This window comes from Eutrigla gurnardus (assembly GCF_963514095.1).
Source record: "Eutrigla gurnardus genome assembly, chromosome: 22".
Classification (NCBI taxonomy): Eukaryota; Metazoa; Chordata; class Actinopteri; order Perciformes; family Triglidae; genus Eutrigla; species Eutrigla gurnardus.
In genome coordinates, this window is record NC_139933.1 from 17257926 (window position 1) to 17282208 (window position 24283).

Below are 24283 nucleotides of genomic sequence, written 5' to 3' on the forward strand. Positions count from 1 at the left end.
AACATATATACTGTATATATATATAGAAAGTTTCTCTTTTTTTATATATTCACCAACATGTCGTCCCAATGTCTTTTATTCCATTTAAAGTCACAGAAGTAAAGAAACGAGAAAATATTCACAATTAAGGAGCATTAAGGAGCCATGTGCAGCTGTAGTTTGAGAGATGCATTACATCTTTCAAACTAACAAACAATTGTTTGTATATGTTTGGAGTCTTTACATGCTCTCTTGGTTCATTCCCTCCTCTGTGACAGAGACGCTACCAGGCCGTGTACAGCTACGCAGCAGCAGAAGCCGATGAAGTCTCTCTGCAGGAAGGCGACCTGCTCTTAGACGTGGAGCCGATAGACGAAGGCTGGATGTTCGGCTGCAACCAACGCACGGGGCAGCGGGGGATGCTCCCCGCGAACTACGTCAGACCCGTGTGAGACGGACGGACGGACGCAACGATCTCCACCTTCTAAAAAACACCTTTTGCAAATGAAAAAAGAAAATGTGTGTGTGGAAACCCATTTCTGCCACTGTCGGTATAAAAAAGACAAACTTTGACTTAGTGTCGCAAATATAACATAATACACTAATATAATAATTATTATTTTGAGATACTAAATCAATATTTTGAGAAAGTTTGTCATTATTTTGAGAAGGTTTCTCTTTTTTTCTGACAGTGGTAGAAATGGGCTTCCATACAAAGGAGCCATGGTGCAGTTTTTTTTATTATTATTTGTTTGTTTTTTAAGTCTACAATGGCCCTCATATGCCGTAGTAGCTTTGCCTTTTTGTCAGACATGATTTTCAGATATGAGCATCAGAGTGAAATTTCACTTTCAGGAAGAAGAATTATTCTGAAGGCTGAAGAGTTTAACAGAAACTGATCAGAGGAAGCGAAATAACAAAACCAAAGAAATGTCCTGCTAAATAAACCTGCTGCTTACTTCAATACATTACATTTAGCAGATGTTTAAAGTAATACTTCACACATGTACACTTCCTTTATCTTTCCCAGGTAACATTTACCTTTTTATATACTCGCCCGATAGTAAAGTGCTGCCCTGACAGAATCAGCTGCATTCAAGTGTTGAACAACCAACAAAGTTATTTTATTATACTGAGAAAGAAAAGCATAATTTAGGCCGATTTCATTAAAAGTAGAACATGTCACTTGGGTGTTTAATTTCTTCTTTTCTTTCAAATGTACAGACGTTTAATTTTGCTGCTTTTGTTTTGTTCTACATCACTTTCTGCTTCCCGTCAGTGGTGGAAGAAGTACTCCACCTTAAGTAAAATAAGTGATATTGGTGTAGAAGTACTCCATTACAAATCTGTTAAAAAGTATTAGCACCAAAGTACAAAAAGTAAAAGTTCATCATTGTGTTCATTTTAAAAATTGCAGCTGGTAGAGGTGGAGCTCATTTTTTATTATTTTGGGTAACTTGTGAATTTAGTCAAACGATCAAGAAATCTTTATTTCAACAATAATTAGTCAGAATTTGTTGATCGCAGATTTATACAAAAAGTAGTGGAGCAAAAACAATTTCTCTTATTTGTACTAAACGATGGAAACGCTCAAGTACCTTAGAATTCAACAGAGTTGAATAGTTACTTTCCTACACCGACGATAATAAACACCACAGTAAAATACAACATATCAATTCTTTATTCAAAAATAGATTGCACATCATCAAATCAATACATGGAGTAAAATGTTCTAAATCTAAATTTTAAGTTAAAACAATGGCACTGTAGAACTTTGTTTTTTTAAATCATTAAACAGACAAAAGACAACACAGTCTCAACACACAAAATACAGTTTTGAAATAATCAGCTGGCTCAGAATCTTAAAAAGAAAATAACTAAATGTCCCCTTCAAGCTGGATGAACGGACATGGCAGCAGAGAAAAAGGCCACTCGCTTGTTGATTTTGTTGTGCAGCTTTAATGGCAGCCAGTTGAGATGCTTCCTGAAGAGCTCCGGGTTTCTTCCTATGAAGTCTTCACACGATCTACAGGAAGAGAATTTAGATTTAAAAAAATAGATTGAAATGTTCACCCGAGTTTCAATCATTCCCCAGAAAAGGATTCATCCACGGTAAAAAGTATGCACCAAATTTAATAGTAACTCTTGTAGAAGTTGCAATCTTCCATTCTGGACCATCAGACGGAGAGAAAAAATAAATCCCATTGGCTTTAAGAAGCATGTAAGGGAAATGCTCATTTTCACTTGTTAAAAACAAAAAGCAAAGTGTCCGCACACTTCAACCATAGGGGGAGGGATTATTTTTTTGAGATGACATCTGCAAAATCTAAACATCCACATAATGCATTGTTGACTCACACGCCTGAAACTGCACTTTATCAAAAAAAAAAAAAAATTAATTGTTTCTTTTTCGTGGGCTGGAAGTTGAATGGTCTTCTTTCTCTGCCTGTTGATCCTCCATTGTGAGTCAGCAGTAATGAAATGTACCCGACTGTGTCGGTCAAACACTTTAGACTAGAGGGAGCCTGACTCAGCAGGTGGAAGATACAGACTTCCCAAGTAAACGCAGCATACTTCCGTGAGTAGCTCCACCTGCAAACCAACCGCTGCTGACATCTGTGACATGACACTACATTCAATTGAGAATTGAATTGCTGACCGACGTAAAAAGATAAAACTAATTTTGAATTTTGCGTGGGAATGTGGCCACAGACACGGAGATCCTGTTTCTGGGCAAAGCAGCAAGTACAAGCACTTTCATTAGTGGTCACATGATCAACTACCATTGTTGTAACTCACTCTTTCAAAGATAGTAAATAAAAGACAAAAGATAAAAATGCTATGGACTGCCACTGTAACATCAGAAAATTCAAACTAACAATCTGATTAACATTTTAAATCTCAAGTGAGTTAATCCATGTCACATAAACATGTTACCTAATGCAGGACAACAATGTAAAGCTTATTAGAATAAACACCATGTCCTCTGTTGCATATGAAGCTGCACAAAAGGGCCGACAGCAGAGTATAAATAGCTCCAATGCTTTAAAAGGCCTCTGTGGACTTTGTTTAAAAAAAAAAAAAAAAAAAACTGCTTAATCATGTGTGAACAGAGACAACATGCAAACACATGCTGCTTATGTACATAATGTGCACTGGTGACCAAAACCAGTAACACAACAGACACACAGCTGATTTTAAAAACACGTCCATCAGGAAGAGAGAGGAAAAAAAAAAAAAAAAGTGTACCTGAAGAGGGAGTAGGGCTGCGTCTGAAACACCAACACGTCTTTGCAGTGATTCTGTGTGGGAGCCCTCAGAACAGCCACCTGATCAGAGACGTTTGACAAGAATCACATGATGGAAAACTGATCACTAGAGTTACTTTTATATGTCAAGATGCAATTTTCGGCATCTTAACATGGTAATTTGTGGTATTAATGGTATTTTTTATAGCTAGAAAACAGCTCAATGTGGGTGAAACTGCAGGTTCAATTGGATCTATGGGTTTAAATGTCAGCAGGTCCAGACTGTTAAAAAAAAAAAAAAACACTTTCTGGAGACGTTCATGGTCCCCAGAGGATGAATATGCATCACTTTGACAATCCTCAGCTGTTCCTTTGCGTTTAGTGCTAATAAGCTAATGTTTCCAGGCTAAGCTATGATTGTGAGCATGTTAAACATTATACCTGCTATGTTAGCATTCTCAGACCACTAAAGACTTCCATTATTCCAGTGATTTTACAACACTTTTACAAAATCATTACCACATACATACAGTATGCGTACATGGCAAACTTTGAGTCCTTAAACCACTTAAGTTTTTATCCAACACTCGTACTTAAAATGAGCTATAATTAGTTTGCCTGACAATAACACAAGTTAACACATTAAAGGAGGAATGTGGGGTTTAAAAAGGCATTTCTAAAGCGTGTTTTGCTGGTGAAAATCCGTAAAGGAAAACGATTATGCTTCACACACCTAGACCTCCCTATGGAACTACAAATATCGTTCGGTAAGGAGAAATTAACAAATCCTTGACAAGTTCATTTCTGTGAAAGTGGAAACCGGTCTACAAATCAATAAAAAGAACCAAGTCTTCATCACGTACCGAGTCCATGAGGAAGCACATGTTGCTGCATCCTCCGAACACGATGACGTCATCGTCACTCCCCAGGCAGGCGGTGTGACACACTCTGAGGACGACAGCACATGGGTGAAGAACAGCAGCTACACTTTAAACACCAGGAAATAGATTCAAATACAGAATTAAACTTCAAATTAAACTACCTGGGCTTGTCCTCGTGCAGGTTCGCCATCTTGTTCCACTCTCTCTTCTGGGTGTTAAACTGCCAGGCGTCATCTAGCACAAACAAAAATATAAACACAGAGAGCGTCACGCACTATTTAAGATGCCCAATGTTTTTACAGTTGCATTAAAAGCAAAAATCTCCTTCAAGCTTGACACTTGAAGGATTAAGATATTATAATAATATGCAGATAAAGACTTGGTAGATGAAGGTCAGAGCCTCAGAAGTTAAACTTTCAAACAAGCACAAAGATGCCAGAAACTACAAATAGACACCGTTTGTGTCCGTTTGCGTGTCTTCATTAAAAGCAACACTAAAGAGTATTTAGTGCCTTAAATAATGTTTCCAAAATAGTTTCAGTGGTTCATCACCTCAAAACCGGGTGAACGGCACTTCAGCATTCGCTCTGCAGCCCTCTATTGGCTGTGACCGCACTATGTAACTTTGCCTCGTCGGGTAGCGGTTTTGTAGTTCTAATGAGACTACGAATTTGACCTGCTTTACAGCAAGCGTTACAAAAGCCGGTAGGTGGAGGCTCTGCGTAGAGATCAGTGGGAGAACACCCAGCAGGTGCGTGGAAGATACCTTGCAGCTAGGTAGTTTTTAAATTGGCGTCATGGCAGAGCCTGCAAAGAAAAGGAGTATAATGTCCGATGAGGCGAAGGAAAGAAAACGGGAGCATGACAGAACGAGCGTGAATATCGGACCGGCTCACACTCGTTGGTGAGAGCTGAAGGAGGCTACAAAATGCAAGATGGATGGTGACTTGGCTTTGTTGCTGCTGGACTTGTAAATAATACCAGTAATCATTTTTTTTTTCCCCCCAACAGTGTGCATCTGTGTACAATACATTGTCGATTATTTGCTCATGTTAGCTATTGTGCTAATATATATGTAACTATTGCTATGGCTCATGTTAGCTAATCTTAGCTAAGGCGTTAGCTACTCTACCTTGTCACTGGACATCATTCAAATCGTTCATCATTTCCAGAGCCGGTTCTGCATACAAACAAATAACGTGCGTGCGACGGTAGGCTGTGGTAGGCTAAATTATTCCCTTCCAACCTGTAGGGGGACCGAAGAGGAACATTTCTTAAGCGTTGCTTTAAATGCAGACGAAACACAAGTCGATGAAATCATATCATGACAATTTGGGCCAAAAATGATTGCAATTTAACCATATTATCCAGATAGTCATCAAAATATGCTTGAAAAAATAATTATTCTTAAAATGCCACTAAATCATACGGGAATCACTTTACATTTTGTTAATAAACACATTTTTATTGCCTCACAGATATGACAACTTTTTTTCCAGCATCTCCAATTCACTTGTGACGATATTTACGATTATCCCAATAATGGAAATGGCGTTTTTGATTTTTTTTTTTTTAATGCCAATGCTGGATAAATTCCTACATTGGACGAGGGATCAAAAGAGACTTACTCAGAGTGCGTCCGTCCGTGCCGAGGCCCCCGTATATGAAGAGTGTGTGATCCGACGTGGGCGTCATGGTGAACATGGAGCGTCCCAGCGGTGCACAGGATGGGGAGATGTCACTAGTGGAGAACAGCACAGGGGGTCAGAGCATTATGGGAAAGAAGAGCCGTCTAGTAGTGCATGTAAGAAAGAAGAAAGAAGCTTTACAACTGAGTCCAGATCCAGGTTTCCAGGTCCAAGCAGAATATGTCCAACTCAGCCTTTTCCTGCAAACACAAAGCGTTTCCAGTGAAGAGCCAGCGTTCACTCGTCTGCATCACTAGGGAGGATGCACCGACGACAACAGGCCGCTACACATTTTAATGCACTTCCTATTAAAACAAGGGGGTGTCACAATATTTTGCAAGGCAAAATTGTTTCGATACATGGACGCCAAGTATTTGTCTTCCCCCCCCCCCCCCCAATATAAACTAGAAATATTGCTTAAAGTTAAACCTTCTGGTAAGAATTGTGTCCACTAGATGGCAGTCATGGGTAGAGTCAGCAGGAATGGCAGGAAGTTGGCTGCATAAATACGACTGAAGCGAGTGAAAACTTTCTTAATGGATAAAACAAATGACAAACTGCACAATGCTCAGAATATATCGCAGTCGGATCGTATTGGCCCTGAAGAACGTGATGAGACCGCCGAGTCCCACCGGCAAGTAAAACCAGGTCTTCATAGATCTGGCTTTCACGTCTCAGGGGTGTCCACATACAGCCTGTCTGCAAGGCTTTTCTTAAAACTGTACAGTTTAAACATGCCGACTCACCACGCCACCAGAAATGTAACCCTTGTTCCCCAGGAGGGCGCTGGCATGGTTTCCTCTGGGGGCAGGAGCAGGACCCTAGTAAACACAACATTATGTTGTTGCCTAAAAGTCAACACACGAGGTAATAAAGCACAGAAACACACGGAGCCCTCATAGTTAACATCTCAGACTGAAACTCACCCGAGTCTCTGGTGCGCTCCACGTCGTGGTATGCGTGTCGAACACAATGACCTCATTGTTCCAGCCCCAGCACCTGAACAATGTGTCTCCGATGGTCGCCTGCAAGGACGGGACTGGAATATGAGCCCTACAAGCAATACCTTACAGTAAGAGTGACATTAAGGAAGCGCTGCATGGTTTTTAACTCACCCAGGACATCTCCTCCACTACGAAGTTAGATGTTGAGCTGTTTCGAACCTCCCCGATGGTCTTGCATCCGTAGCCACCAAAGAAGATTAATCTGCACAAGAAAAAAAAAAAAAAAAAAAAAGATAAAATATTGAGTTTATTCACAATGTGACACTTCTGTGACCCCCTTCTGTAGAGCAGTGACTTAAAAAGCAAAGAAGCCAGATCTTCAGTGTGTAAAAAAGGATGACTGGTTGTGGTGGTGTAACCTCCAGGACTGACCTGTCGCCATGGACCCAGCAGGAGTGCTTGCATCGCGGTGAGGGTGTCGTCCCCTTGACGTCCGTCACCTTCTTCCATAAGCAGCTCTGCTCCGTCAGGTCAACGCTGAACATCTACAAGACAAGCAAATCATCACGGCTGCTGGCCCAACAATAGGAGTCTAGGTCTTAGGAGAACAGTCTGTCTGCGGCACAACAAAAGATATTTAACATGTCACGGCACATCTTAACGCATTGACTGCAACACCATAACATCCATCCATCGCCCACCACATATCCTGTATTCAGGGTCGTGGGGGGGGCTGGAGCCGATCCCAGCCGTCACTGGGCGAAGACAGGGTACACCCTGGATAGGTAACCAGTCTATCACAGGGCTGACATGTAGAGACAGACAACCATTAATGCCCCTCATTCATACCGACGGGAAATTTAGAGTCATCAATGAACCTATCGCAACCTCATAACAGAATTTTGTATTTGTGTTCATGTCCTACAAAATTGCACAACAATGTTTTGTTTTTTTGCTTTGATGAGAAATGTGGGGTCCCAACTTGATACTGGATGGTTGGCAGAGTCTTTGAGGATTTTGGGAATCCCTAGAGCATAAACAACTAAATGACAGTCAGCAACTTCACAAACCGGCAGCAGACTTGGCAAAGCGACGAGGTCGCGGGTTTGTGGCGGTCACCTCGTTTGTGTATCCAACAGGATCGCTTCCCGCGAACACGTACAGTGAGCCGTTGACATGCGAGCCACAGAAGCCGGCCGGAGGCCCCTCCCCAGTGATCTCCCTCCGCTCCCTGCAACAAAGAAATTAAAATTAAATCTATCAAATTTAAACCAAAATTAAATAGTTTAAAGTGGCAGTCTGTAACATTTCCATCTATTTGTCTTTTAAGTTCCTATCTATGAAAGAGTGAGTTAAAACAATGGTGGTTGATCATGTGACCACTAATGAAAGTGCTTGTTGCTGCTTTGTCCAGAATAGGATCTCCGTGTCTGTGGCCACATTCCCACTAAATTCTAAATGAGCGTTTAGCTTTTTCAGTCAGCAGCGGTTGGTCTGCAGGTGGAGCTACTCACGAAGTATGCTGCGTTTACTTGGAATGGGAAATCAGTTACTTCCAGCTGCTGAGTCAGACTCCCTCTAGTCTAAAGTGTTTGACCAGGTACATTTCATTACTGCTGACTCACAATGGAGGATCAACAGGCAGAGAAAGAAGACCATTCAACTTCCAGTCCAAGATAAAGAAACAACAGACTAATGGAAGTGAAGAAGGAAAGTCATCAAGAAGCAAAGTGACCGCCAACGAGGGGAAACCACGGAGCTCCTTTCAGTGTGGAGCATTTGAAGGCATCACCCAGATGAGAGACAGTCACACTGTTGGTGAGAGAGATGAGTCCCAGAGGCTTGCCTACAGTTCCATCTACCGCCAGCTAGGCTTCTAGAAGCAACGCATCTCAAATCTTACTGAGTGCCACTTTAATCAATTTTATTATAGATGCTGCCATATTAAAATAAATAAGCTTGCTGTGGGGGACCTTGCTGCAAGGATGAAATAATTTTTGGAGGCAACTCTCATCCAAGTTTGGTGTCAATCCTAAACTGAAGTTTAATTAGATTTTTTTTTTTTTTTTTAAAGTTGTTACTCTGGTTTACAGATGAATCCCTGTTGGTGCCAGCCGGCCTCACTGTATCTTGTTGGCACCATTTTTTAAAGCAGATAGCTGGAATGTCAAGGTGACACGGCGTTCATGTGGGCTGATAAAGCAGCCGTCTGCCTGTCTCTCACCACGTCCCGCTGTCTAAATCACAGAGCCATATCTCATCAGTGGGCAGCATGACGTCCTCTCCAGCAGCTACCTGTGAGGGAGGAGGAGATAGAGTAGAAGTATGAAAAACATGTTGCACTTATCTGCTAAACAAAGACACCAGAAACGCACCAGAATGCAGTCTTGCCTTTTTCATCCAACAACCATGAAGATCTATAATCTATATAGTATAACAGCTCAGGTTCTTGTGCGTGGTTTAAATGAAGCTGTACTACATTGTTTCCATACAGCAACAATCAGGATGCAACGCAATGCGGTGTGAGAAATGTTTCCCCCTGTTGGAACACGTTCCGCTGCCGCAGGTTGTTTTTCAGACAGCTTTTCTGCTGGTTTCCCCAGGTCAACACTGTTTCATGTGCAGATATTGATATTATTATTAGGCTCCTGCAATAGATCCTCCCATCATGAAGGCTGTGATGCTTTTATTTAATTAACAAGGAGTTGGTTTCTTCCTAGTCAAGTTGAAGGTCATGAATGCAAAGTGAATTTGTCCACCGCACCTTTACCAGTAAGGGAGGACAAGACTACCTCATTAAGTACCTGAAGAAACACCTCCCAGCATAAAAACACCACAACTACATACTCAGACATTATACATCCGAGGCAACGCCTCCTTTATTTAATCAAAACTCAAGGAGGAAGATTCTTTTCTTTGTCTCTTTGCAGCCAATTTGGTTGCTTTGTAGAGTTTTTTGTTCGTCTTTATAGTTACTTTGCCCACTTTCAATCCTCGCTGGTTGTCTTTTTCTAACCATTTTCGTTGCTTTGAAACCAGTTCTTTCCAATTGTTTTTTTTTTTTTTTAACTGATACTTTGGGCCCCTATAGTGCGGCCGTTCATAACCATCCGTACTCTACTTTTGTTTGCGTGGGGTTTTTAAGTGGTAAATTGTTACACGACGTTCCCGGAGAAGAAGGTAATGGAGACTTAATAATCAAATATATATGATATGTGATACATAGACTACCTGCACAGGTGGAACTCGTTTCCTCACCTGATACCCTCCCCAGACGTGCAGCGCGTTGTTCTCGATGAACGCCGTGTGGCTGCTTCTCTCCAGCCGGCCCACCGGTCGCTCTCCCCCGGCACCGTCCATCCCCGAACCCCGGACGGCTATAAAAACAGACTAAAATCAGGAGGAAGCAGCTCTGGGTCGCGGGTGTCTGCCGCTCCGGGCTGCAGCCGAAAGAGAATACAGTGTTTCTGCAGAACGTGTTTTTCAACCTGCCCGTCCTCACGTTACTCCTCCCATCAGCCTGTTGTTCCGGGGGGGGGGGGGGGTTTATCCATGGTTCACTTCATTTCATGCACAGTTCTGCTTTTTGACCACGTAACGAGGGGCAACGTACTGGCAAACACTTCGGTGTTCTAGCCTGATGACGATGACGCCACGAGGCCATCATTATGTCATTAGTTGCACCTGCGCCGGCAAGTCAGCTGAAGAGGAGGCTCGTTGGAGATGAACTGCGCCTGGAAAGTAGACGAGAGCAGGCGGAGCAGCAGGAGGCGGAGCCTAAAAGCTGCTCCAGTCATATAATAATAATAATAATAATAATAATAATAATAATAATAATAATAATAATAATAATAATAATAATAATAATAATAATAATAATACATTTTATTTGTATAGCGCTTTTAAAAGATTCTCAAAGACACTTTACATATAATTAAAAAAATGAATACAACCAAAACAAGTAGGCCTACTATTAAAAACAGGCAGGCCACAAGTGCGTGCATTAAAAACAAGCAGGCCATTCTTAAGAAATACGTTGGGTTAAAAAGAGATACTGTGAAGTTAAAAATGGTTAAAAAGATGTAATGTGCAGTTATAAGACGGTTTAAAAGCAGGCACATTTAAAAACAAGTTTGTGATGCAATACAGATGAAATGAAATAGTGGATTATTGGGGGTTGAAGGCAATTCTGAAGAGGTGGGTTTTGATGAGTGATTTGAAGGTGGGCTGGTCGGTGCAGGCTGGATGTGTGCAGGTAGTGAGTTCCAGAGGGAGGGGGCAGCAATTGAGAAGGCTCTGTCGCCCCAGGTGGTGCTTGGTCCTGGCAGGTGGGGAGAGGAGGTTTGTGTTGGAGGAGCGAAGGTTACGGGGGGAGTGATGGTGGAGCAGGTCGTTGAGGTAGGAAGGGGCCTGGTTGTGGAGGGCTTTGTGGGTGAGGAGGAGTACTTTGAATCCGATGCGTTGGGGAACAGGGAGCCAGTGGAGATTTTGCAGAACAGGGGTGATGTGGTCACGGGAGCAGGTCTGGGTGAGGAGGCGGGCAGCAGAGTTTTGGATGTATTGCAGTTTGTCGAGGATTTTGGCAGGTGAACCGTAGAGGATGCTATTGCAGTAGTCTATTCTGGATGTGATGAATGAATGAATCAAAGTTTCGGCAGCAGAGAAGGTGAGCGATGGGCGGAGACGGGCAATGTTCTTGAGGTGAAAAAAGGCAGTCCAGAGGGGTATTCCATCAAACTCGCTAAGCGCAAAGCCGGGCTAATTTCGATAAGCCTCGCTACCTTTAGCGAGAGTTGCGTTCCATCAACGTGACTTGAGGGACTCTCCGCTAAGTAACCATGGGAATTTATCCGACCAAACTAGCCTGCTCCGGGGCAGGCTAAACATCAGGCTTACTTAAGCGGGGGTTTCAGAGAAGTCCGTCTGTCGGAAACAACTGTACCAGCAGAAGGTTCCGCCAAACCTAGTCCTCGTGATTTCATCACGTGAAAGACCAAAAATTACATATATGAAGTACAAACTATATTTGCATCAAGTGTCTAAGAATACATGCTTGCAATTAAAAAATATGAATAAATCGTTTATTTCCTGAACACCGACTATCTAAATACATATCTATTTCTTGAGTTGCTAGTCTCTCAGTTGGGTTAGTGGTGATGCACCTGCCCCCAGGTGCAGGCAGTCCGTGTTCACATCCCGGCCAAGACGTCTTACAAATAATTTTTTTTTGATTGCATAATTGTCTTTAGATCAGAGAATTAGACCAACATTTTACTTTAACTATGATAAATATGTCATACAATTTCCCCAGAACCCAAATATAACTTGCAAAAACATGATAGATATAAGTTATAGATCCCAATGACAAAGGCATTGCTGCATGCAATTTTCAGCCACATAAATTCCTTTCAGGTGAGTTCATTAATAGGTTCATTGAATGTATTCATTAAATAGTTGCGATAAATGAGTTGGTCAATGTAGATGCATTTACTAGGCCTATCTAAAAAAAAAAGAGAGAGAGAGAGAGAGAGAGAGAGAGAGAGAGAGAGAGAGAGAGAGAGAGAGAGAGAGAGAGTGAGTTCCGGCCAAAGAAAGAAAAAGAGACGACTATGAGCGGGAATTGAACCGTGGGCGGCCGCATGTACAGCCGGCACGTTACCTCTACACTATCCTCACATTAGAGAAAATGTAGTCAGTGTTATATTAGAACATGTTACTCTTAACGGTACTTCCGTATTAAATCGCTCGGCAATTCTTGCCCAAGCAGCCTCGCGATTTTTATTTATCACTACAGTATTCCCTTTTTTGGTTATGATGGGTTTGTACTCCTCATACAGTTCCATCAATAATTTTTGCTCTGGTCTTTTCTGCCATTTTCTCGATGATTCGACATTCACGGTTCTGGTCTGGCTTCATATCCCGTGAACGTGCGTAACACAAGACAGTAGGCTCGTTCGACTTGATGTAGCCGCCTGCAGCGCGCCACCTAACGTGATGTATTGTGGGTTGAAAGCGATGCATGATGGCTAGAATTTGTGTCCGACTTAGCAGCCGACTGCATAGACGTCACAGGGTCGCGACCATATCACGTGACCCAAAACATCGCGAGAACAAGTTTTTAAAGGAGTCATCACCAGGAAATCGCAATTTCTCTTGTTAAAACATGCATATCTGTGTTTGACCTCAGTTGAAACTTGCCTGAAAGGCTGGAGTTTGAAAGTGGCGCCGTTTTTTCGCTTCTGCTCTTTTTCCGAACAGGAATAGCACACAAGGGTGTGCATTCCTAAAGCACGAGATTTTGATTCTGCGCCTTCGGTGACGTCACCGTGGCGGCTACTTGCATAAGCCCACCCCTCTTTCACCACCCAACCCCGCCCCGTCCGCTACCTGAAATCGCCGAAGCGCCGCCATTATGTTTTGGAGTCTGCATGCAGGCAAGCCCCCCCGGCTCTGTCCTTCCTGCGGCGAATCAACGCGCGCCTCATTACATATTATACAATGCACATCCGGACCAGTCAAAACCTCGCGCGTAATCTCGCGTGATAAAATCGCGGTACGAAAAAGGGTCAGAACAAGCTCAATGTTTGATTAAAATTTTTTTTTTTTTTTCTAATAAGTTTTACGAATTGATCCAAAGCGATCCAAGGGGGGCTGGATACGTATAAAACCAGGTTATGACTCCTTTAAGAGCCGCTTCTTGCGGCGCTTGGCAGCGCGGTGAACGGTGGCTGCAACTGGCTTGTCCACACCTCCGCTACAGCGGAATGGTTCTCATTGGTTAAAAGTTCAATGACGTGTGTTCAGGTCCGCACTCGGCGGCCACCTTGTGGTGAAATGATACTTTTTATTTTGGTCGCATTGATCTCATGGCTTGATCTAAAGTTCCGTGCATTGTGTTGTGAGTCGGCCTATTATATGTGAGGTCTGGTTAATAGAAACATAGAATGATAATACAAATATACTGGAAAAAATAATGCCTTCCACATGTTGCCTTGCGTGTGTGTGTGTGTGTGTGTGTGTGTGTGTGTGTATGTATTTATGTATATATGTATGTGTGTGTGTGTGTGTGTGTGTAATATATATGTTTTATATATATATAAAACATATCCTCTTTGGTTTGCTGCTGTGTTCTATCGCTTGAGCACCATAGTCACGTTGACTTTGTTGTCCGACTTGACGGCGTTTGCCTGCCGTCTCTTTTAGAGCCCGCCCCCTCAGACACCTGCAGCTCTCGTCGGCGTGATAAGTCAAGTCAAGTCAAGTCAAGCCAAGACCATCCCGAACGAGCCTAGTGGCTTGAATAAGCCTCAACAAGGCGCGGCTGAAATGCGTTAATGGAACGGGTTTAGCCGCAAGTGGAAGTTGGCGTTAGTTCTAACCAGGCTTAAGCGCCGCTTTAATTAGCGAGTTTGGTGGAATACCCCTCTGGTGGTGTGATTGATGTTGTTGAAATGTGAGGTTGCTGTCGAAATGAATGAATGACTTGCGCAGGTGTAGGGACGGGGACATAGTGGAGTGGTCGATGGAGAGAGTGAAGTTGTGGATGTTTTTGATGAGGGATTTGGGGCCGATGATTATCATGTCTGTTTTGTCACAGTTGAGTTGAAGGAAGTTGTTTTGCATCCAGGTTTTTAATTCAGTGAGGCAGGTGGTCAGAGTGGTGATGGATTTGGTGGAGATGTAGATCTGGACGTCGTCAGCGTAGCAGTGGAAGTGGAGACCATGGTTGCGAATAATGTTGCCGAGGGGGAGGATGTAGAGGATGAAGAGAAGAGGACCAAGCACCGAACCTTGGGGGACGCCTTGGGACAGAGGAGCAATGGAGGAAGTGCAGTTATTAATGTTGATGAATTATATATACATCGTGTAGCTGTACGATTTCCTGAGGGATAACTAAGTATTCTGATTCTGATTTCCACAGATATTTATGAACAAATAGAAATAAATATCGTGTCCAAAAGGATGTCACTTTTTCTATGACTTCCTGTCAAATGCTGATTGAAACTGTCCGACTGGAGCGAGAAGCCCCTGGGTGCAGTCGAATAGTCTTTTTTGCTTAGGAAGGTTCCTAACTGAAGAAGTGACCCGGAAGTAAACAAGTGGCCGCCATGATAAGAGCTGTTCGAATTCTCTAAATGCATAGGAAAGGAGCTCCAATGCTTCCTTTCAGAGCTCCTTTAGCATAGGATGCAACGGACCTTCCTATGCGATAGGAAAGGAGATTACGCCGACCCACAATTCTTTGCGAGAGCAACATTTAAAGTGCCGCACACCTCGGCCGTTCATGAAAACAAACGATATGTGTATTTGCATATTTAACAATGACTTTCATGCAGACATGTAGTAATTGGAATAGTGTTGATAAATGTGTGTGGACAGTGATAATAATTGAATGCTTTTTTTTTTATTTATTTCAATCATGTTACAAATGTTTGACAAAAACGAAACTAAAACCACAAATGAAACGTAAATAAAGCAAACGGTCAAACCGGAAGGAGGAGCTGCTGGACCTGAAGCCGGTCAGTGAACCAGCTGTTTATAAAACCAACATGTGGAGAAGTGGACGACGCGTTTCTTGTAGTCCATTATTGTAGTTTCTCCAGCGCAGACGCACGTCAATCGCCGGTGCCGATAATCAGCTGTCAATCATCAGCGGCCGCGATATAATGACGTAGTTTATTGAAAGTCCGGTCGGATTCTCTGAACCCCGCGGTCGACTATTCCTAAGTCCTTTTGAGTTCTCCTATCGCCTTTCCTTAACCCCGTGACGTTTTCCCCAGAGGTCAAGGAATAGGAGTTAGGAATAGGAGTTAGGACCTTATTTTTTGACTATTCGACTGCACCCCCTGACTGCAGACCCGCAGACCTCAATGTGGGCGGAGTTAAACGCTAACCCCGCCCACGGCCCCCACTCATTTAATATTTAAATAAAGGTGCTTATGCCTAAAAAAGAAACCATAATGAATGTACCTTAATCATTCATTAAATTATGAAAAAAGTAATATATTTTAATGTGTGTTTATCATAATCAAATGTAACCTGAGATACTTTCTTAAAAAATTAAAGGGATCAGTAATTTTTATTTTTTACTGAACAACAAATTATTAAACAACAAACAAACATTAACATAAAACAAAAAGGAAAACAGTAAAAATGTTAATGAAATACTGTAGTGATTAATGATGATCATAATGACAAAGATGATAATGATGTTAATTATAATAATAATGACAATAATTATATTAATGATGATAATGAAATATAATAATGATGATAATAATACTAATAACACCAATAATTATAACAATAACAACAACAGCAAGAATAAAAAATAACACTAAGATCTATAACAATCATCATAATAATAATTGATGGACTGTCCAGGTGAACCCTGCCTTCGCTTAATGACAGCTGGGATCGGCTCCAGCACCCCGCGACCCTAAATACAGGATAAGCGGTAGAAAATGGATGGATGGATGGACTCCTGACTCCTGACCGCAGACTAGCAGACCGGTGTGCAAACAAGATGGAGTGACAGCGGGGACAGCCAATCACACAAGAAACGGCAGAGCCAATCAAGGAGCTTGTGTTTTTATTTGTGTCATTAAATGAGCAGTCTTGAAGAATTAAATGAAAATGCATTTTGGATGATTTATTACTAATTTGATTTATGAGTCACATAACACAGCTTTGACATAGAGATGACAACGCCTTTCTGCTAATGCATTTTCATTTTCAAATTGGATATTTCAAATTGAATTTTGGTAACTATTTGCTGGGGCATCTTATGAAAATTAAATCTAAATACGACGTTAATGTCCTTTTCACATTAACGGACGCGCATCAGTAGTTGTCGTGGAAACAGAACGATGACCCCAGAGCAGGTATAAAAGGGCTGTCGACCATTTTGTGTACTCTTTTTGCGCTTGGACTTGACACGACTTGGTTTAACTGGAGAGTTGACCCGAATGGTAGAGATTTAAACCTGGAGAAAAAGGACGCTGGACGCATCTTTGCTAGGAAGCCGCACGAGAGGATCGTCAAGGAGCTACTGCGGGAATGAAGAGGCCGAGGAAGCCCCTCCGGGCTGCCGATCCAGGAGCAGCCCCAGCAGGTCCCGGATCTGAACCAAGGCATCGGGGTAAGACAACTTTGTTGGTTTGGTTTTTGCGTTTTACTTGTTGATTTATCCCTTAAAGACGCCCAAAGTCCAGAAATCAGTTTGACAGTGAAGAGTTCATATCAGTTCATGAGGACTGGTGGGAAAACCCACATTTAGTGAAAGCAGACACTCGCTCCAGGATGTCTTCGTGTAAATTAAATATTTGTGGGTCAGAATGTGTTAAATATAGCTGGAGACCGTGGAGTGTCGTAATAGAAAGTGTGGTGGTCGGGAAGTTGTGTTTGTTTTGGTTTGAACTGAAGACGCCACATCTCATATGACGATTTGTGAAAAAATGTCGCCGGGCCATATTTCATAAAATGCCAAACAGGTGTTTTAGTTGCACCATGGAAACGTTCGGGCCGAACGCCAGGCCGGGCGTCAGGCCAAACGTCAGTACGCGGCGTACAGGTGCAGTGAAGCCGGACACGATGCGACCCTGAACTTCGGTCGAGTGAGCCGTCATTTGTTTTTCCGAAGTCAAACCAGCCGCCGGGAGATTTGTACTGCGCCCGTATTGTGATAATTATGGTAAATTCATTGCAACTGCTCAGAGGAGCTGACGTGAAGGAAGATTTCAGAATAAAGTGTTGCACAATGGCTCATATCCAGGATAAATACGGAAATAAGATTGATTGCATAATATTCACGTAACTGTTCACTGTGGAAAACCGGAATAAAATGCCTTTTGGATATTTATTGTGCAGTAAAATATTACATTATCTTAAAAATAATTCAATGCAATAATTCGTGCAGTACCAAAAACGGCCACAACAACCCCACCAATAGCAGGATTTTAAAAAATCACTGCGACAAATTGAGGCCTGGTTGCTAACTGTACTGATGTTGACTGGTGTCTTGAAGCCTGGTTGCTAAGTGTACTGATGTTGACTAGTGTCTTGAAGCCTGGTTGCTAACTGTACAGATGTTGACTGGTGTCTTGAAGCCTGGTTGCTAACTGTACTGATGTTGACCATTGTCTTGAAGCCTTATTGCTAACTGTACTGATGTTGACCGCTGTCTTGAAGCCTGGTTGCTAACTGTACAGATGTTGACTGGTGTCTTGAAGCCTGGTTGCTAACTGTACTGATGTTGACCATTGGGTCATTCCGTGTCATTTCATCAAATGCCTCCCACCTGACCATCTCAGAATGTCCTGAAAAAATTCAAGTACAAAGACACACTTGTTACTAGGACAAATCCAAAATATTAGGTCTCTACTGTCAACAGTTTTCTCATGAAACATCATTGAATGAAGGGTAGTTGAGACGGTTTTTGGCATCATGCTCTGAAAAGCCATTTTTAAACAGCAAAATCTGGAAAACTATCTCACCTGTGGCCTTCAAAATTTCTACAGTGTATATCTGTTACTAATAGCCTCCAGACATTTAATATCAGGGATGTAGCTCAATGATAACCTAGTATGGTAGGTACTTAAAATGTGGCTTGTTGAAATAAAGTAGTACATTTGAAGAGTGGCTGAGCTCCCATTTTTGCAGATAAAAGACTTCTATCATTTCTGCCTCTATCACTGGTGTTAGCTTAAACATTCTACAAAATATGGTTTCTCTCAGATGATTAGTTTCACAGATATTAAGGCTCAAAAATGGAAGTAAACACATCTTTGCCCAACTTCAGAGTCATATTCCAAAAAACTGACAACACGTATCAGGTCCAAACTTACTTTTTTTGAAAGATCATATTCTTGTTAAAATCATATTAAAAAATAGGGAGGGTGTTTTGCCTCAATTTGTCGCAGTGATTTTTTTAAATCCTGATATTGGTGGGGTTTTTGTGGCCGGTTTTGGTACTGCATGCCCTAAAAGCCTACCAGTAAACATCACAGCAGGGCAATTCAATTGTGTTTTTTACCATTTACCAAAGACTTACATGTGACTTAATGCTACTGATAAATTTAGCCTCACAAAAACATTAAAATGTATCACAGTTGTAGTTACAGAGGCAATAAGTCCTTGAATGTGAGTTAAACATGGTGAAAGCAGCTTTTAATGTCTTAAACCATGAACAAACAGCATAATATTGAAGACTGTACATTTTGTCATACTTTAAGTATATAAATTACACAACCAAATCAAATAATAATCTTAATTTGAGCATAAAGATTTTACATTACAGTAGAAATGTCTCCAAAGATTGATATTGAATAACAGTTTGTCTCTATGCTCATTATGAGGGATCACACATTTTTCATCTTTTAGATCCAATTCCTTTGTCACATTCATTAATTTGTCAGTCACTTTACAAATTGTCTAATGTACATCTCTGCTCTGTTGTGCTCATCTTTTTTGATGGCATACATGCGCCCAGTTTCTGTAGAGGGAACGTCAATCCTTGCAATTCTATGCTGCAGTGGGACATTGCACATCTTCTCTTCTTGGCCAGTAGACACTCTTGGCAGGGCTTGATCATACACACAACTCACATATTGTCTCATAGTGAGCATAGAGACAAACTGTTATTCAGTATCAAACTTTGGAGACTTTTCTACTGTAATGTAAAATCTTTATGCTCAAATTAAGATTATTATTTGATTTGGTTGTGTAATGTATACTTAAAGTATGACAAAAAGTACAGTCTTCAATATTATGCTGTTTGTTCATGGTTTAAGACATTAAAAGCTGCTTTCACCATGTTTAACTCACATTCAAGGACGTATTGCCTCTGAAACTACAACTGTGCTACATTTGCATGTTTTCGTAGGGCTAAATGTATCAGTAGCATTTAGTCACATGTAAGTCTTTGGTAAATGGTAAAAAACACAATTGAATTGCCCTGCTGTGATGTTTACTGGTAGGCTTTTAGGACATGCAGTACCAAACCCGGCCACAAAAACCCCACCAATATCAGGATTTTAAAAAATCACTGCGACAAAATGAGGCAAAACACCCTCCCAATTTTTTAATATGATTTTAACAAGAATATGATCTTTCAAAAAAAGTAAGTTTGGACCTGATACTTGTTGTCAGTTTTTTGGGATATGACTCTGAAGTTGGGCAAAGATGTGTTAACTTCCATTTTTGAGCCTTAATATCTGTGAAACTAATCATCTGAGAGAAACCATATTTTGTAGAATGTTTAAGGTAACACCAGAGATAGAGGCAGAAGTGATAGAAGTCTTTTATCTGCAAAAATGGGAGCTCAGCCACTCTTCAAATGTACTACTTTATTTCAACAAGCCACATTTTAAGTACCTACCATACTAGGTTATCATTGAGCTACACCCCTGATATTTCATGTCTGGAGGCTATTAGTAACAGATATACTCTGTAAGAATTTTGAAGGCCACAGGTGAGATAGTTTTCCAGATATTGCTGTTTAAAAATGGCTTTTCAGAGCATGATGCCAAAAACCGTCTAAACTACCCTTCATTCAATGAAGTTTCATGAGAAAACTATTGACAGTAGAGACTTAATATTTTGGATCTTTCCTATTAACAAGTGTATCTTTGTACTTGAATTTTTTCAGGACATTCTGAGATGGTCAGGTGGGAAGATTTTCAGAAATTTGATGAAATGACACGGAATGACCCCATTGTCTTGAAGCCTTATTGCTAACTGTACTGATGTTGACCGCTGTCTTGAAGCCTGGTTGCTAACTGTACTGATGTTGACCGCTGTCTTGAAGCCTGGTTGCTAACTGTACTGATGTTGACCCCTGTCTTGAAGCCTGGTTGGTTACTGTACTGATGTTGACTGGTGGCTTGAAGCCTGGTTGCTAACTGTACTGATGTTGACTGGTGTCTTGAAGCCTGGTTGCTAACTGTACTGATATTGACTGCTGTCTTGAAGCTTGGTTGCTAAAACTGTACTGATGTTGACCATTGTCTTGAAGCCTTGTTGCTAACTGTACGGATGTTGACTGGTGTCTTGAAGCCTGGTTGCTAACTGTACTGATGTTGACTGGTGTCTTGAAGCCTGGTTGCTAGCAGTACTGATGTTGACTGGTGTCTTGAAGCCTGGTTGCTAACTGTACCGATGTTGACCACTGTCTTGAAGCCTGGTTGCTAACTGTACTGATGTTGACTGGTGTCTTGAAGCCTGGTTGCTAACTGTACTGATGTTGACTGGTGTCTTGAAGCCTGGTTGCTAACTGTACAGATGCTGACTGGTGTCTTGAAGCCTGGTTGCTAACTGTACTGATGTTGACAATTGTCTTGAAGCCTTATTTCTAACTGTACTGATGTTGACCGCTGTCTTGAAGCCTGGTTGCTAACTGTACAGATGTTGACTGGTGTCTTGAAGCCTGGTTGCTAACTGTACTGATGTTGACCATTGTCTTGAAGCCTGGTTGCTAACTGTACTGATGTTGACCATTGTCTTGAAGCCTTATTGCTAACTGTACTGATGTTGACCGCTGTCTTGAAGCCTGGTTGCTAACTGTACTGATGTTGACTGGTGTCTTGAAGCCTGGTTGCTAACTGTACTGATGTTGACCACTGTCTTGAAGCCTGGTTGCTAACTGTACTGATATTGACTGGTGTCTTGAAGTCTGGTTGCTAACAGTACTGATGTTGACTGGTGTCTTGAAGCCTGGTTGCTAACTGTAATGATGTTGACTGCTGTCTTGAAGCCTGGTTGCTAACTGTACTGATATTGACCGCTGTCTTGAAGCCTGGTTGCTAACTGTACTGATGTTGACTGCTGTCTTGAAGCCTGGTTACTAACTGTACTGATGTTGACTGGTGTCTTGAAGCCTGGTTGCTAACTGTACGGATGTTGACCACTGTCTTGAAGCCTGGTTGCTAACTGTACAGATGTTGACTGGTTTCTTGAAGCCTGGTTGCTAACTGTACTGATGTTGACCATTGTCTTGAAGCCTGGTTGCTAACTGTACCGATGTTGACCGCTGTCTTGAAGCGTGGTTGCCAACTGTACTGATATTGACTGGTGTCTTGAAGCCTGGTTGCTAACTGTACGGATGTTGACCACTGTCTTGAAGCCTGGTTGCTAACTGTACTGATGTTGACTGGTGTCTTGAAGCCTGGTTTCTAACTGTACTGATGTTGACTGGTTTCTTGAAGCCTGGTTGCTAACTGTACTGATGTTGACCATTGTCTTGAAGCCTTATTGCTAACTGTACTGATGTTGACCGCTGTCTTGAAGCCTGGTTGCTAACTGTACTGATGTTGACTGGTGTCTTGAAGCCTGGTTGCTAACTGTACTGACGTTGACTGGTGTCTTGAAGCCTGGTTGCTAACTGTACTGATATTGACTGGTGTCTTGAAGCCTGGTTGCTAACTGTTCCGATGTTCACCGCTGTCTTGAAGCGTGGTTGCCAACTGTACTGATATTGACTGGTGTCTTGAAGCCTGGTTGCTAACTGTACGGATGTTGACCACTGTCTTGAAGCCTGGTTGCTAACTGTACTGATGTTGACTGGTGTCTTGAAGCCTGGTTGCTAACTGTACTGATGTTGACTGGTTTCTTGAAGCCTGGTTGCTAACTGTACTGATGTTGACCATTGTCTTGAAGCCTTATTGCTAACTGTACTGATGTTGACTGGTGTCTTGAAGCCTGGTTGCTAACTGTACTGATGTTGACTGGTTTCTTGAAGCCTGGTTGCTAACTGTACTGATGTTGACCATTGTCTTGAAGCCTTATTGCTAACTGTACTGATGTTGACCGCTGTCTTGAAGCCTGGTTGCTAACTGTACTGATGTTGACTGGTGTCTTGAAGCCTGGTTGCTAACTGTACTGATGTTGACCGCTGTCTTGAAGCCTGGTTGCTTACTGTACTGATGTTGACTGGTGTCTTGAAGCCTGGTTGCTAACAGTACTGATGTTGACTGGTGTCTTGAAGCCTGGTTGCTAACTGTACTGATGTTGACTGGTGTCTTGAAGCCTTATTGCTAACTGTACTGATGTTGACTGGTGTCTTGAAGCCTGGTTGCTTACTGTACTGATGTTGACTGCTGTCTTGAAGCCTGGTTGCTAACTGTACTGATGTTGACCGCTATCTTGAAGCCTGGTTGCTAACTGTACTGATGTTGACTGGTGTCTTGAAGCCTAGTTGCTAACTGTACTGATGTTGACTGGTTTCTTGAAGCCTGGTTGCTAACTGTACTGATGTTGACCATTGTCTTGAAGCCTTATTGCTAACTGTACTGATGTTGACCGCTGTCTTGAAGCCTGGTTGCTAACTGTACTGATGTTGACTGGTGTCTTGAAGCCTGGTTGCTAACTGTACTGATGTTGACCGCTGTCTTGAAGCCTGGTTGCTTACTGTACTGATGTTGACTGGTGTCTTGAAGCCTGGTTGCTAACTGTACTGATGTTGACCATTGTGTTGAAGCCTTATTGCTAACTGTACTGATGTTGACCGCTGTCTTGAAGCGTGGTTGCTAACTGTACTGATATTGACCGCTGTCTTGAAGCCTGGTTGCTAACTGTACTGATGTTGACTGCTGTCTTGAAGCCTGGTTGCTTACTGTACTGAAGTTGACTGGTGTCTTGAAGCCTGGTTACTAACTGTACTGATGTTGACTGGTGTCTTGAAGCCTGGTTGCTAACTGTACGGATGTTGACCACTGTCTTGAAGCCTGGTTGCTAACTGTACTGATGTTGACCGTTGTCTTGAAGCCTTATTGCTAACTGTACTGATGTTGACCGCTGTCTTGAAGCCTGGTTGCTAACTGTACTGATGTTGACTGGTGTCTTGAAGCCTGGTTGCTAACTGTACTGATGTTGACTGGTTTCTTGAAGCCTGGTTACTAACTGTACTGATGTTGACCATTGTGTTGAAGCCTTATTGCTAACTGTACTGATGTTGACCGCTGTCTTGAAGCGTGGTTGCTAACTGTACTGATATTGACCGCTGTCTTGAAGCCTGGTTGCTAACTGTACTGATGTTGACTGCTGTCTTGAAGCCTGGTTACTAACTGTACTGATGTTGACTGGTGTCTTGAAGCCTGGTTGCTAACTGTACGGATGTTGACCACTGTCTTGAAGCCTGGTTGCTAACTGTACTGATGTTGACTGGTGTCTTGAAGCCTGGTTGCTAACTGTACAGATGTTGACTGGTTTCTTGAAGCCTGGTTGCTAACTGTACTGATGTTGACCATTGTCTTGAAGCCTTATTGCTAACTGTACTGATGTTGACCGCTGTCTTGAAGCCTGGTTGCTAACTGTACTGATGTTGACTGGTGTCTTGAAGCCTGGTTGCTAACTGTACTGATGTTGACTGGTTTCTTGAAGCCTGGTTGCTAACTGTACTGATGTTGACTGGTGTCTTGAAGCCTGGTGGCTAACTGTACTGATGTTGACCGCTGTCTTGAAGCCTTGTTGCTTACTGTACTGATGTTGACTGGTATCTTGAAGCCTGGTTGCTAACTGTACTGATGTTGACCGCTGTCTTGAAGCCT

The 24283-nt window shown here is 42.1% G+C and overlaps 2 protein-coding genes across 3 annotated transcripts in view; one reads left to right on the forward strand and one right to left on the reverse strand.

The window, feature by feature from the left end:
* The window catches only part of LOC311032691 (LIM and SH3 domain protein 1-like), a 34627-nt gene extending 34101 nt beyond the window's left edge, over nucleotides 1–526 (forward strand). For both annotated transcript variants that reach the window (XM_084039654.1, XM_084039653.1), the window contains one exon: nucleotides 258–526. In XM_084039654.1, the coding sequence (XP_083895780.1) occupies nucleotides 258–431 (174 nt within the window). In that variant the 3' untranslated portion in view covers nucleotides 432–526. The remainder of the gene's footprint in view (nucleotides 1–257) is intronic.
* Nucleotides 527–1642: 1116 nt separating this feature from the next.
* Nucleotides 1643–10208, reverse strand: LOC311032725 (kelch domain-containing protein 1-like). The gene is made up of 13 exons (XM_084039713.1): nucleotides 9999–10208; nucleotides 8965–9035; nucleotides 7860–7971; nucleotides 7173–7285; nucleotides 6912–7002; nucleotides 6723–6821; nucleotides 6543–6617; nucleotides 5938–5996; nucleotides 5737–5849; nucleotides 4270–4342; nucleotides 4091–4175; nucleotides 3229–3308; nucleotides 1643–2005 (listed from the first exon to the last, which is right to left on the reverse strand). The coding sequence occupies exons 1-13, from the start codon at nucleotides 10098–10100 to the stop codon at nucleotides 1870–1872; spliced, it is 1209 nt and encodes a 402-aa protein (XP_083895839.1). The 5' UTR covers nucleotides 10101–10208; the 3' UTR covers nucleotides 1643–1869.
* Nucleotides 10209–24283: the final 14075 nt, after the last annotated feature.

Coding starts and splice junctions, on each gene's coding strand:
- LOC311032725 (XM_084039713.1), bottom strand. CDS start 10,100: ATGGACGGTGCCGGGGGAGAGCGACCGGTGGGCCGGCTGGAGAGAAGC. Junction 6,618..6,722: donor GGAGCGCACCAGAGACTCGG/GTGAGTTTCAGT, acceptor TGTGTTTACTAG/GGTCCTGCTCCTGCCCCCAG. Junction 4,176..4,269: donor CTGCACGAGGACAAGCCCAG/GTAGTTTAATTT, acceptor TGTCGTCCTCAG/AGTGTGTCACACCGCCTGCC.